This window comes from Pituophis catenifer, unplaced genomic scaffold (genome assembly GCF_029215685.1).
Source record: "Pituophis catenifer annectens isolate HBS135680 unplaced genomic scaffold, rPitCat1.0.hap2 SCAF_3, whole genome shotgun sequence".
In the NCBI taxonomy this organism is placed as follows: domain Eukaryota; kingdom Metazoa; phylum Chordata; class Lepidosauria; order Squamata; family Colubridae; genus Pituophis; species Pituophis catenifer.
This window is the reverse complement of record NW_027256883.1, coordinates 39,679,369-39,695,329: the sequence shown is the minus strand read 5'-3', so window position 1 is coordinate 39,695,329 and position 15,961 is coordinate 39,679,369. Positions and strand designations below refer to the sequence as shown.

Below are 15,961 nucleotides of genomic sequence, written 5' to 3'. Positions count from 1 at the left end.
AAAAAATATTTAACTTTTAAAGAGATTCTGTGTAAATGTAAACTAGTGAACTTTACTGGAATATAAGAGTCAGCCTATTATTTAAAATGTATTTATATTTATAAAGGTAAAGGTTCCCCTCGCACATATGTGCTAGTTGTTCCCGACTCTAGGGGGCAGTGCTCATGTCCGTTTCAAAACCGAAGAGCCAGCGCTGTCCGAAGATATCTCCGTGGTCATGTGGCCAGCATGACTAAACGCCAAAGGTGCACAGAACACTGTTACCTTCCCACTGAAGGTGGTCTCTATTTTTCTACTTGCATTTTTTACGTGCTTTCGAACTGCTAGGTTGGCAGAAGCTGGGACAAGTAACAGGAGTTCATCCCGTTATGCGACACTAGGGATTCAAACCACTGAACTGCTGACCTTTCGATCGACAAGCTCAGCGCCTTAGCCACTGAGCCACCATGTCCCTTATTAATATTTATAGTGATACTTAAAACAAAGCAAAATAATACCAAGTATTTAAAAGCAAAACAATTTCTTAAAAACATTTAAAGCATTTAAAACATTTGAACAATGTCAGCTAGGAATCTAGCTGTTAATTCAGTACATCTGGAGATTATTAGATCAAATACATCTCATAAATAGGCTTTTTAAATGAAGTATGCAAAATATTACCAATATTTTAGCTCATACAATAGCAATATAAAATGTTATATCCCATTATAGAAGAAAGATAATATATTGTTTAATAAATATAGTGCAGTCTACAAGGATTTGGCTGTACTATTGTATCACATGAGCCTTTTTATTTACTATAATTTAATTATTCAATTATTGGCATGATTAAATCTCATACAATTAAGACTTCTTTAGTCATGTAATATCTCCAGTGCATGTTAATTGCTCTGAATGTTTGAATTATAGTTCTATGTTACTACAATCTTTTAGTACATGTTAATATAGTAAACAATCTGTTTAACAGATCTCTTTTTACCAGACTTGATATAAACAAGACAAATGTTCAGTTCAGACTTCATTCCATTAACAAGATAATGTGCATTATATCAAGCATGTTTCTATTAAATTGGGGTTTTACTGCAAATGACACCAGTCATGTCAATTATGTAATTATGCAAATGATGTAAATTCTGATTTAATGGATATTTGGATTTAACAGAAACTCATTTCCCCAAATCATCTGTTAAATAGAGCATTTACTGTAATGAAGTTATTCTTACTGTAATAAAGTTATCCTGCAAACACTGTTGATAAATGATAATAGTAAATATGGAAATATTTTCATTTTTCCAAAAATTGCAGCATAATAGAAAATTATGGAAATATGTACATATTATATAAAGATATTTATAATAGGAATTGAAAATTGTAATATAAACATTTATTTTATCAGGTTCAGAAACTTCAAGCAATTTTAAAACCAATGATGTTAAGACGACTGAAAGAAGATGTGGAGAAAAACCTGGCACCCAAGGAAGAAACTATTATTGAAGTTGAATTGACAAACATTCAGAAAAAATACTACAGAGCTATTCTTGAAAAGAATTTCGCATTTTTGTCAAAAGGAGGTGGTCAAGCAAATGTTCCTAATCTGTTAAACACTATGATGGAACTGAGAAAATGTTGCAACCATCCATACCTTATAAATGGTATGCTGGTTCTCTTATTTTATAAAAACATTGTGTAAAGACTGTAGTTATCTGTGGATTATGGCCGCCCATCTCACTTCCATATGAATTTCGGTAGCTTACACAGTTAAACACAACTAACAATCAACATTATTTACAGATTTCAATTTTAAAACAAATTGTATTTTTGAGGAGGCTGTAAATCTCCAAATGCCAAGTTTAAATACATACCAACTTACTTGAATGATTGCATCAATGCCTTATGACAATAATCAACTGCCTTTCTTGTATCTTCAAGCCAGGTGTCATTATGTTCATCAAAGAAATGATTTCCTTTTAAAAGGGCATTTATTTTTGTCATCAATAGGCTTATACATCAATAAATTTAGGACTGCCTAGATACGTCAGACATGTGAACTGAACCACATAATAAAAAAATCATGTCAGCTTGTTAATATAGATAATAGCAATAGCACCTAGACTTACATACCTCTTCACAGTGCTTTTCCTTTCTGCTGTCGTGTCTAACACACACTATATTAAGATATACAATAGAATTCTAATGCTTCATTGCACAAATGTTACTGCTATATGATACAGCTTATTTCCTACATTAAATTACTTGTACTAATTTTTTTCATTTATAGAATGTGTGTGTCATTATGTTCTTGTTTTCAATATTAAGATAAAACTAAATTACAACAAAAACAAATCGGCCATATTTAGCAAACACCCTTGTTATAATGATTTTAAGATGTCCTGAGGTTTTTTTTTAATATACTGCTCTCCCATATGATCAAACCTCCCAGATTCTGACTGAATTCCAATGAGATAACTCATATTTAATGTAGTGGTGGAGGAACCATAAATTGCTGTGTGTGGCCCTTATTTTGTTAGTTTTTATCTATAACCTTTTTTATTGGGACATTTTTACTGTGATTATGATCTACACTTAATTTATTTTCCCACAAAGTAGTCTTTAACTGGTAGATATTGAAGTCATTCAATTTTGAGATGTGTTTCATACTAAAATTCAGTTAAAGTAACCTATAGTTTTGATGGTTAGTAACAGTATGTAAAACACTTTCTGGAAAAAAAAATGGTTTTGTCATTACGTTCTCTGTTCACTGTTATATATATTGTACTTAATGTTCTTAATTTGCTAATTAATTATTCAGTCACTCACTGCTCCCTAATTTGTTATGACTTCTGGCTTGGCACCTCTATGTTGTTGTGAAACTTGTTTGCTGGAAGCTTTGCTTTTATTGTTTGTACTTATTTATGTATTTTCCATCTTAAATTTAAATAAATATATAAATACACATTTACACATAAATGTGTAAACTCTTAGACATTGTATGGGGAACTGGAAGTAAATTCATAGTTTTATCAATAAAACCTTTAAAATATTCACATATTGCTGTCCAATCTCTGCAGGTGCTGAAGAGAAAATTTTGGAAGAGTTTAAAGAAACACACAATCCTGACTCTCCAGATTTTCAGCTCCAGGCAATGATCCAGGCTGCTGGCAAGCTAGTACTGATTGACAAGTTGCTGCCAAAATTGAAGGCTGGTGGCCACAGGGTGCTTATCTTTTCCCAGATGGTGCGCTGCTTGGACATACTGGAAGACTACCTCATTCAAAGACGGTGAGAACAACAGTATAGTTTAAGTTTAGGAAATAAATTCTATCAATTATTCTATTAAGTATTTAGTCTCTGTTGCACAGAGAAGGAATATTTTACAATAAAGTAGAAGAATGCCTAAACAAAATAATACTCATTAATTATTTTTGTTCAGAGTCATAGTATATAACCTTTTACTTTAGACTTTATGATTTATTTATTTATTTTTCACATTTCTAAATTGCCCATCTCCCTCAAAGAGTGGTGGGAGCTTTGCTCAAAGCGATAATGCTTTTAGAATAAAACATGATTAAAACCATTTTCTATTATATGTAACAGACTCTAATAAAAGTCCATAAAACAGTCATTAATAAATCTTAGATTTTCAAAAATGTTTTCTTCTTTTTTTCAATTGGAACAATTTTCAGGCTCTTAATTCTGGGTCAGACATAGCCAATTAATTATATCAGTAACATTTTTTTCTGTAACTTTGTGTAATTTTCAGCAATTTGACATACATTTTTGAAACAAGAAATCTTATAACTTCTCTTTCTGCTCACTGATTTCTTATATACTTATATACTTCCTTTTACAGCTAGAACAGAAATTGAGCTGCAAAGTTATAAAATCTAGTAAGAAAAAAAGATGCATTTTCTGAGAACAATACTTTCAGTCTTGAATTACTGGCATGGAGGGTATATCTTATTAATATTGCTTTGTTTTTGTAGATATCCTTATGAACGAATTGATGGCAGAGTAAGAGGCAACCTTCGTCAAGCAGCTATTGATAGGTTTTCCAGACCTGATTCTGACAGATTTGTTTTTCTATTGTGCACAAGAGCAGGTGGCTTGGGGATTAATCTTACAGCTGCTGATACCTGCATTATTTTTGATTCAGATTGGAATCCTCAAAATGATCTTCAGGTAATATTGTAAAAGGTAGTTGACACATTCAATTTCCCTAGTGCCCCCCTTCTCCCAGAATTTATTGCTCAGATAATATATTTTCTTTGAACACTTCAAAATTTTTAAAACAACACATTGTTCTAACATTTGTTCATTTTACTAGCTATTTTAATCTGCTTAAAAAAATACATCTCATTTCATATTTTTCCAGGCTCAGGCTCGATGTCACAGGATAGGACAGAGCAAATCAGTGAAGATCTACAGATTAATAACAAGGAATTCTTATGAAAGGGAAATGTTTGACAAAGCAAGCTTAAAACTTGGTCTTGATAAAGCTGTGCTTCAATCCATGAGCGGAAGAGAGAATGCTACAAATGGGGTAAAATATATATGCCCCTCTTCTTCCCTTCCCTTTTATATTTATAGCTTTAAAAATAGTATAAAGTTTTCCTTGAGTAGAGCTTGACTTCTGATGATTACACACATATGCCCATGTTGTTTTATCTGCAGTAATATGGAATATGACAGTCACGCATATTCTTTTTTTATGTTATTTATTTAACTTCTGAGTTCAGTCTACGGCTGTGGGATTTCCTGATTGTCGTCGATATCTGGAGATGTGTGTGTGTGTGTGTGGATATATGGATATATATGTGTGTATACAGTGGGGCAAAAAAGTATTTAGTCAGCCACCAATTGTGCAAGTTCTCTCACTTAAAAAGATGAGAGAGGCCTGTAATTGACATCATAGGTAAACCTCAACTATGAGAGACAAAATAAGAAAACAAATCCAGACAATCACATTGTCTGATTTGGAAAGAATTTATTTGCAAATTATGGTGGAAAATAAGTATTTGGTCAATATCAAAAGTTCATCTCAATACTTTGTTATATATCCTTTGTTGGCAATGACAGAGGTCAGACATTTTCTATAAGTCTTCACAAGGTTGGCACACACTGTTGCTGGTATGTTGGCCCATTCCTCCATGCAGATCTGCTCTAGAGCAGTTATGTTTTGGGGCTGTCCCTGGACAACACGGACTTTCAACTCCCTCCAAAGGTTTTCTATGGGGTTGAGATCTGGAGACTGGCTAGGCCACTCCAGGACCTTGAAATGCTTCTTACGAAGCCACTCCTTCGTTGCCTGGGTGGTGTGTTTGGGGTTATTGTCATGCTGAAAGACCCAGCCACGTTTCATTTTCAATGCCCTTGCTGATGGAAGGAGGTTTGCACTCAAAATCTCACGATACATGGCCCCATTCATTCTTTCCTGTACACGGATCAGTCGTCCTGGTCCCTTTGCAGAGAAACAGCCCCAAAGCATGATGTTGCCACCCCCATGCTTCACAGTAGGTATGGTGTTCTTTGGATGCAACGCAGCATTCTCTCTCCTCCAAACATGACGAGTTGTGTTTCTACCAAACAGTTCTACTTTGGTTTCATCTGACCATATGACATTCTCCCAATCCTCTTCTGGATCATCCAAATGCTCTCTAGCAAACTTCAGACGGGCCCGGACATGTACTGGCTTAAGCAGGGGGACACGTCTGGCACTGCAGGATCTGAGTCCCTGGCGGCGTAGCGTTTTACTGATGGTAGCCTTTGTTACGTTGGTCCCAGCTCACTGCAGGTCATTCATTAGGTCCCCCCGTGTGGTTCTGGGATTTTTGCTCACCGTTCTTGTGATCATTTTGACCCCACGGGGTGAGATCTTGCATGAAGCCCCAGATCGAGGGAGATTATCAGTGGTCTTGTATGTCTTCCATTTTCTAATTATTGCTCCCACAGTTGATTTCTACACACCAAGCTGCTTGCCTATTGCAGATTCAGTTTTCCCAGCCTGGTGCAGGTCTACAATTTTGTTTCTGGTGTCCTTCGACAGCTCTTTGGTCTTCACCATAGTGGAGTTTGGAGTGTGACTGTTTGAGGTTGTGGACAGGTGTCTTTTATACTGATAACAAGTTCAAACAGATGCCATTAATACAGGTAATGAGTGGAGGACAGAGGAGCCTCTTAAAGAAGAAGTTACAGGTCTGTGAGAGCCAGAAATCTTGCTTGTTTGTAGGTGACCAAATACTTATTTTCCACCATAATTTGCAAATAAATTCTTTCCAAATCAGACAATGTGATTGTCTGGATTTGTTTTCTCATTTTGTCTCTCATAGTTGAGGTCTACCTATGATGACAATTACAGGCCTCTCTCATCTTTTTAAGTGGGAAAACTTGCACAATTGGTGGCTGACGAAATGCTTTTTTGCCCCACTGTGTGTGTATGTATGTATGTATGTATGTATATATACACATACATACATACACATACACACACACATACAGAGAGAGAGAGAGAGAGATGCTGTTATTTATTGCCATACAGTATATTCTAAATTTCATTTATTTGTTAATTGAAGAAAGGTTTTTTTTCCTAGTATCTCTTTTACTATATAATATGTTAATAGTGTGTACCTTATTCATTTCAAAAATAATTGTCACCTGATAATAGTCTGTATTTTATTCAAAAAAGATTTGACAGACCAACTACATAATCCCATCCAAGTATTCCATCTAAATGTTCTAATTAAAAAGGAACTAGTACATAAAAATCTGGATATAAAAAGTCTACCCGCTCCAGTTAAAATGCCAGGTTTTTGAGATGTAACAAATCAGACCAAGATAAACTCTTTAAGAATTATATCCATCTTTAATATAAGATTTAAGCTGTACAAGTCAATTGAAAAACAAACTGAAATTATTTAGTGGTGAAAAACAAACTAGAATAATGTGCCTGTATAAGTGTCAACACCCTCTTATAAGTTGGAGTGTGACTGTGTTCAGAATTAATAAATTCAAACTGATGTTAAATAGTAGTACATACTTCCCATCAATTAAAGTAACTCTGATCAAGCCCATATAAAGTTCAACTATTCAAGTAAAATTTTTCTGACATTTACGCAGTTGCCTCTTACAGCAAAAGAGGTCAGGTGTCTGTCAGGTGCTACTGCCAGCAGAGACAAGAGGTGTATTTTTAAGATAGTCAAGAATGCCAATAAGGACTGTGATGTTAATGCTATTCATCTTGGCACAAATGATCTGTGCCAAAAAGATGTCTTTTCTTGCAGAACGATTTCCAGAGCTTCGGGTATGAACTTAGTAGTATAGGTTGTAGGCTTATCTTTTCAGAGGTTTTACTGGTATATATGGAACAAAAAGGGAAAGGCCAGCATGTAGCGGAGTTTAATGTGTGGCTAAAAGAGTGGTATAAAAGGGAAGGTTTTGGTTTTATTAGTCATGATATCTGCAGCTGGTCCAATGAAAAACTGTACAAAAGAGATGGTTTGCATCCATCAGAGAAAGGGACTGAGTTATTTGGCATTAAATTCACAGATTCTCTGGATAAACATTTAAACTGAACAGCGGGACAGAGAATTAATTGATACAGAACATTTCTGTCCCCAGCAGTCTAAAATTAATAGGGTTATCAGTGCATGTAACATAGATGTTTGTGTGAGTAGGATTATCAACTTTGCTGTCAAGCAAAACCAAGCATTTAATAGTGCGATACCATGTGCACTAATAAAACAGGTGGCAAGAAAGTAGGGGCAGTCAGGCACAACACAGGTTATGTAGACAGTAAACACAGGGTCAATCAAAATGGACTCAAATGTCTATACACCAATGCAGAGTATGAAGAATAAACAGGAAGAATTAGAAATTCAAGTAAATGGGGGCAGATGTGATATTGTTGCCATTATGGAAACTTGGTGGGATGAAACTCCCAAATGGAACATACAGCTAGAGGGTTTTAAATTATTTAAAAGAAATAGACCAAATAAAAGAGGAGGTGGAGTTGCACTATATATAAGAAATAATTACATCTCTACAGAAATAGAGCATAACAATGACGAAAATTATCTTGAATGCATTTGGGTCAGTATTAAAGGGGGGGAAATGACATTGCCATAGGTGTATACTATAGGCCACCCAACCAAACGGGAAATATATGAGCCTTTTGCTAGACAGCTAATTAAGGTATGTAGGAAGCATATCACAATAGTAATGGGGGATTTTAACTACCTTGACATCAACTGGGAGACAAACTCTGCACCAAGTGGAATATCCAACAGGTTCCTAACCAACCTAGCAGACAACTTTGTTTCCCAAAAAGTAGAAAAGGGAACAAGGGGATCAGCCATTTGGACTTAATTCTCACTAACAGAGATGAAATGATAGAAGGTGTTGAAGATACAGGAACCTTGGGGGCGAGTGATCATGCTGTATTGGAATTCAACATTATGCAAGCACAAGCAATAGAACAAAGTCAAACTAGAGTCTTGGACTTTAAGAGAGCTAATTTCAATAAATTTAGAGAGAGCTTGGGACGGATTCCATGAATGAGAATCCTCAAGGGGAAAACGGCTCAAGAAACTCAGGAAATTTTGAAAAGTGAGATTATAAAAGCCCAGTCTAGTACAATACCAATGAAGAAGAAAAATAACAGCTCTCAAAAGAAACCAGCATGGCTGCATATAGAATTCTCTGACAAATTGAAAGACAAAAAGGACAAGTATAAAAAGTGGAAAGAGGGGCACATAACTATATCATGCCCAGAGTATCCCCTCTATAATGCCGACCCCTCCAGGATCTGACTTTGCCTCTACAGGCCTCCAGATGCGAAAATTCAGACAGAATAAATGGAGACCCGTTCTTCTATACCGCACCACTGTGATGTCACCCCGGAAGTCCTGTTATTCTGTTTTCTGTCATGATCTATTAAGAGCTTACAAAGCATCAAAAGGACCTCATTGTTGCAAGATATCAGTCAGGAGAAGGGTACAAAATTTTTTTTCAAGACATTGGATATACCATGGGACCCAGTAAAGACAGTCATCAACAAGTGGAGAAAATATGGCACACCAATGACATTACCAAGAACTGATGTCCCTCCAAAATTAATCAAAAAATAAGAAGAAGGGGCTGCCAAGAGAACTAAAGCAACATTAGTTTTTTGCAAGTACTGATTATGTACTACATATGACAACAATCTCCCATATTTTTCCTATGTCTGGGTTATGGGGTAATGTGGCAACACAGAACCTCCTTTTACAAAGAAAAGCATCCAGGTTCAGCTACATTTTGTAAAAACCTGACAAAAGTATCTGAAAAAATGTGTTAATATGAAAAGTTCATAGATTGAACTTTTTTGCCATAATTCCAAAAAACTGTGTTTCTCACCAAAACAACACTGTGTATCACCAAAAATACACCATACCCACAGTGAAGCGTGGTGGTGGCAGCATTATGTTTTGAGGCTGCTTTTCTTCAGTTGGAACTGGGGTTTAGTCAAAGTGGAAGGAATTATGAACAGTTCCAAAAAGCAGTCAGTTTTGGCACAAAACCTTCAAGCTTCTGCTAAACCTTCAGGCTTCTGCTAAAATGCTGAAGATGAAGTATAACTTCACCTTTCAACAAAAGCATATCTCCAAATCAACAAAACAATGACTTACCAGAATAAGATCAAAGTTTTAGAATGGCCCAGCCAGAGCCCACACCTGAATCCAGTTGAGAACCTGAAGAGGGCTGTGCACAGGAGATGCCTTTGCAATCTGAAAGATTTGAAGTGCTTTTACAAGGAAGAGGAGGCAAAGATTCCCAAGGCAATATGTGCTACACTCATAGACTCCTATCTCAAAAGACTGGACACTGTCATAAAGTCAAAAAGTGCTTCAATAAAGTATTAGTTTAACACACTTATGCAGCCACATTATTCTAGTTTTTTATTGTTATTTTCTCCCCTAAAAGATTTCAGTTTGTTTTTCAGTTGAATTACACAGCTTGTATGTTATATTAAAGATGGAAAAAGTTAAGTGATCTATCTTGGTCTGATTTTTATATATATATATATATATCTCAAAAACCTGGCATTTTAATTGGGGCTTGTGGATTTTCTATATCCACTGTAAGTAATAAGAAACTATATTTATTGCAATACCTTTCATGTTCAGTTGCTTTGAAAAAAAATTCCATCCTTTGATATACATTGAAATGGAATAAATGTAGTCAAATTATTGCTTTATTTTGAATTTGGAAGCATGGCATAGAAATGAGAAAGGCATGATCCAGAAACATCCAAGTTTAGGAAAGGTGGCCTCCTGAACCAGCAAGAAGAAAAGTACCATTTTGAATTTCTCCTTCTGACTTCAAAGGAGAAACAATACTGGATAAAACCATAAAATTGTTTCCTTATCCTAATTATACTTATTAAGATAAAAAAGTTTTAATAAAAAATAAAAAGGCAGTTCCTTTTCCTCACAACTTATAGGTTCAGCAGCTCTCCAAAAAGGAAATAGAGGATCTTTTGAGGAAAGGGGCTTATGGTGCTTTAATGGATGAAGAAGATGAAGGATCCAAATTTTGTGAAGAGGATATAGATCAAATTCTTCTGAGACGAACACACACAATCACAATTGAGTCTGAGGGAAAAGGCTCCACATTTGCAAAGGTCAGTAAAAAAGTTAATTTTTTAAATTAATCAGAATCATGTATGAATGATCTTTCCCATAGATAACCCCAGAATATAGACTTGTCTTTAGATTCTACTGTAGCAGACACTGGAATAATGTTGTTCCAAATCAGAATCTAAGTAGTTTATTCGCTGAATCCGTACAAATATGCAAATTGAAACATGAATATAATTTGAAAGCAATTCCCCTGCTATAAAAAAATTGGATACTTTATAAGAAAGCCCTGTAGAAAAACAGAAGAATTCATAAAATATCTGGAATATCAAATTTCATACCTTAAAACAAACATCAATGTCTATTCAGGGTATACAAGAAATAAGGTGTTTTAGAGAACCTGTATTTCAACTGAGAATGCTCAATGGGGAACATTCAGGTATGTTCGAAGTTTTGTGTTTTGCATCTTTAACACATGATATGGAGAACTACCTAGTAGCGATACACTTTGTGTGGAATATTTATTAGGAAGTTTTGTACAGTACTTAAGGGAAAATAATTTATTTCACTGTATTCCAATGAATGCTCCCCATCACTGGTTTTAGAAGAAGGATGCAGTCATTTGGAAAGTAAAATACAATTTTTAAAGGATTCATTTGACCCTTTGTGCTCCAACCCTGTGACACTGCAGCAGATAATAAAGAACATTGTCTTTTTGTCACAACACTTTCACCCAGAGAATAAGAATGCTCCTTTTTACTTCAAATGACATTTTGCATCTTAATAATATTTATATGTTTAAAAGGCAGATATTTAGTTATTTCATTTGTTTCTGTCAGACAGGAATTTGTCATTGTTCTCATCTTGAGGATACTGCTGAATGAAAGCAGTAGTGTTGAAAAGCAGTAGTACATAAAGCATTTAAAGTTGGCATGTTTTGAGTCCCATCACCCAATAAATACTTCTGGTAAAATCAGATATTTGAAAACATTTCATGCACCTCTGATCACTCTCTTTTTCTTTGGATCTCTGGTGATTCAGAACTACCTTTTTTTTTTAATCTTTCTGTTTTTATTTCTGTAGACATGCAAAAACAGTTGAACAAACAAAATAATTTTCATTGCATAAGTGTGTGTATATTGCAGCCTTTAATCAAACTATTATATTGTTTTGTTTTAGGCTAGTTTTGTTGCATCTGGTAACAGAACAGATATTTCTTTAGATGATCCTAATTTCTGGCAGAAATGGGCAAAAAAAGCTGAACTTGATATTGAAGCCTTAAATGGAAGGGTGAGGAATTTAAACTTACCTGTTCTACTTAATTTGCTAAAATACATTTATTATTACTTTTTAAACAAAAATATTTTTTTTATTTTTGTTACAGAACAATCTAGTTATTGATACTCCAAGAATAAGAAAGCAAACTAGATTATACAGTGCAGTCAAAGAAGATGAACTGATGGAATTTTCAGACCTCGAAAGTGATTCTGAAGAAAAACCTAGCATAAAACTTCGTAGGCCACAGGACAAATCCCAGGGATATGCAAGGAGTGAATGCTTTAGAGTAGAAAAAAATCTGTTGGTCTATGGGTAAGTAAAATGAACTGGAAAATAAAACAGTATTCAAGGCTTTATATTATTTGATCCTTTCTACTTATATAGGGTTGTATCTTATTGTACAGAGAGACTGCAAATAGACGTCTCATGATATAACAGATGTCATTTCTTGGAATACATTATTTTCTTTGACAGTGAACTGGAGGAACTTGGCTTGCATGCCTTATTCTGAATTGTTATATTCTTCAATTTCCCATTCATTTATCCATTCATACCAACGCATGATTTCTAAACAAAATTCATTATTAAAAATCATTCTAAACTGAAAAATAATTCACTTTAGAAAATGATTTACAAAAAGTAAAAAAGTCTAAATGTTGTTCATGATGGCAATTATGATTATGCAACTTGGTAGGATCTCCAGAAAAACAAGATTATAAACAGCTAAAATAATGATACACATTAATTAGTAAATAGCAGAGATTTAATTAGCAGATTAGGTAAATAGGTACATTTTAGTTAATTCTAAAAACTGACAAGATTCAGGGCCAATCATAGTTGAACAAAGAAAGAATTCTGTTAATGGGAGCTTATCTTGAAAATATTCTTTCTCCGGTCATCAGATAGCAAATCATTTGTCAGACAGAGTCCCTACTAAATCATAGTTGACAGACATATAGTATATTTAAGGGAGCAGTTGCCACATATACTTTGTATTCTATTACAATGATATTTGATGTACCTTCTGAACATATGTTTGTGATAACCAAACACATATGTTTGTGATAATTAAACCTCAGTCAGCTTTGGAGTAAGTCCAAATATCCTGTTTTCTTCCAACAGCACATGTAGCTATATATTTACCATCTTTTCAAGGATAGATTATTGACTGGATGAACAGATTAAGAACCAAATGATTCAAAGTGGGCTTCTTAAAGTGGAAGTGCGCTACCATACATCTCAAGTTAGCTAATTCAAACTTTATCGATTCAAACCACTTATTCTTACTCAGCTGATTCAGATCAGACATGAAGAACAGGAATTAGGAAGACATATGATGGAAGGCTCAGACATTTTGTTCAACCACAGTGTTTGAATCAAAATACAAAAGAATAATTTTATCTTGCAAACGCCCTTGTGAGTGTGCTTGTAGTCTCCAAGAGTCTATTTGTAGGAATAGAATTTAAAAGTCCCCTAACAGCACAATATTATTTTGCTAGATGATTAGAGATGAGAATATGGAATGATGGCTATAAAGAAACTCTTCTTCATTACCTTTACTGCTGCATGTTAGCACAATGAATTTATCTTCAGATTTGATTTTCACTATTTGTGCTCCAGCCATTTTGTGATATGTTTCATTACCCATAGGCCTTCTGAAGTCCAAAAAGCTTTCCAGACTTTACATTGGCAGAGATGTTAAGAGTGATTTAGTCAGCGATCCATTTAATCACACTATTAATATTCAAGTTAGGGTCTCAGCAGAATTGTCAGCCTTGTCACCAAGGCATTCAAGAATCTTTAACGTTACATAATTACCCCAAATCCAATGATCCTAATGGATCCTCCAGCCTACAGGGAGGTAAAAAAATCTGGCAGTTCTAATCTTATCAGGAAATGCTTAAGCATGGCAAAAAGAGGATGACGGCTCCCTTCACTTTTAGACCATTTTCTTCCTATTTGAATGCAACCAGATGAAGAATATGTTCTGTTTCCTAACGTGCAGTCAGTGGTCCATTAAGACAGTTCCATGGTTTACAATTGAATCCAGCACAACACAAGCCAGGAATCAAAAAACAGCCCTGAAATGAATGTTAAAATCCCGATGGAGTGCATTATTGGCTTCTCCACTATCAGAAATCACCATGACTAATTCAAGAAATAGTGGAATGGTCAATACACAAACATTCTGTTTCTATAGCCTAATACTAGGACAAACACCTCTAAAACCAGCAACAGAGTTGAATGGTCTGCTGGTAGACATCAAAGATCATCTGTGGATCACAACCATTCTCTGTCTCTCTCCCCACCCCCTCCAATTTATGCTTGTATCCCCAAGATAGGCAGTGCTAGATCAAATCAACCCTGTCTGGTTTCATTAATGCACACCAAGTGAGCTCTCTTTTTTGTGAATTATTTTGGGTTGATCTGACATTTATTAACAGCGCTGCCAGATTAAAAGATAAATTGACAGGCAACTGTATTCTGGAATATGGGAGAGAAACACACTGATAGCACATTTCAACCAGTATGCATAGTGCAAAACACCATCACAGTTTAGATTGTACAGTTCCATTTCTTCTCCACCCATCTCTCCATATAAATTTGACATCAGAGAGCTGCAATAGATAAGGTAACCATTCTGCAAACATCATACACAGTATCTCCTACATCAACCTTCTCCCACCTGGCATCTAATGTACATGTTTAGGCTGCCACTCTTACAATTTTGTCAGTGGTAAAATTGAGGCAACTACTGTAAAAACCTAGATTTTCTTTCAAGCCCTTTAGAAAATTCAATGATTAAAAATATAGTTGCATAACCATAAATAATACAATTGTTAACTAATCACATACTAGAAATTCTTAAGCTCATTAACAAAAATAGATTTCCCTTTTTAAAAAGAAACCTGCTTCTGTTACCATCATTCCCAAGATCTTGTGCCATGTAGTCCTTAATTTATTGTCATGGTTGGGCCTGGAATTTTGGTCATGTTAGCCAGTCATCAAGTCAGCCACACACGACCTGGTTTGATTTTATGACTGTTTTTCAGTGAAGTGAGTTATAACTGTTGTTAAGCAAACCATATGGCTGTTAAAGAAAACCAACATCTACAATTGGTACTTTCTGCCAGTTTTTGCCAGAAAATGGCAAAACCCATCACAAATTGTGGCCACATGACTATAGGATGCCGCAAATGGTTGTAAATATGAGCAGGTTGCCAAGCATGTGAAATAAGATCATGTGACTGCAGGGGGGCAGACCATTTTACAATGGTCAAACATGCTTTAAAGGCTGTAAAGCATCAATTCTGAGGCCATCATAACTTCAAGTGTTTGCTAAGTAATGGTAATTAAGCAACACTATCTGTAAACAAAAAAAACCTACAACACAGAGCAGTAGTTAGAATGCAATACTGCAGGCTACCTCTGCTGACTGCCAGCTGCCTGCAATTTGGCAGTTTGAATCTCACAGGCTCAAGGTTGACTCAGGCTCCCATCCTTCCAAGGTTGGTAAAATGAGGACCCAGATTATTGGGGAAAATATGCTGACTTTGTAAACTGCTTAGAGAGAGCTATGAAGCACTGTGAAATGATATATAAGTCTAAGTGCTATTACTATTATGTTAGAGGTGTTTATGATAGGAATGGACTGGTAGTTAAAATATTAGATTTTGTGCTACAGCAGCATTTATTTTATAGTAAACTCATAGTTCTGAAAATTTGATAATTTTCAAATTAAAGGTATGCTTCCATCCTTTATTGAATTTAGTAAAACAGCCTTAGTGAACGATACTAAGGTGGTATTAAAAATCTTTGTCTTAGGTTTTGTTCCTGTTAAGAGCTAATACAGATAGAATATTACAGAAATGAATTCAAATTCATGTTAAAATCATAAAATTGCAGAAATTGCTTTGGGATATGAACTCCTATTCAGAACTTACGATAGCCATTTACATTAAACACATGCATTTTATTTTTTCTACTATAATAAAATATTAGTGACTTGCTATTTGCTTAGTAAAATATCTTACACCCACAAAATACATACAGTATGTATGTATTTTAAT

The 15,961-nt window shown here is 34.9% G+C and overlaps 1 protein-coding gene across 3 annotated transcripts in view; it reads left to right on the top strand.

The window, feature by feature from the left end:
- The window catches only part of CHD7 (chromodomain helicase DNA binding protein 7), a 192,259-nt gene that overhangs the window by 153,947 nt on the left and 22,351 nt on the right, over positions 1-15,961 (top strand). For all 3 annotated transcript variants that reach the window (XM_070940526.1, XM_070940527.1, XM_070940528.1), the window contains exons 16-22: positions 1,397-1,652; positions 3,069-3,279; positions 3,984-4,179; positions 4,373-4,540; positions 10,478-10,657; positions 11,793-11,903; positions 11,998-12,203. In XM_070940526.1, coding sequence (XP_070796627.1) covers positions 1,397-1,652; positions 3,069-3,279; positions 3,984-4,179; positions 4,373-4,540; positions 10,478-10,657; positions 11,793-11,903; positions 11,998-12,203 — 1,328 coding nt within the window. The remainder of the gene's footprint in view (positions 1-1,396; positions 1,653-3,068; positions 3,280-3,983; positions 4,180-4,372; positions 4,541-10,477; positions 10,658-11,792; positions 11,904-11,997; positions 12,204-15,961) is intronic.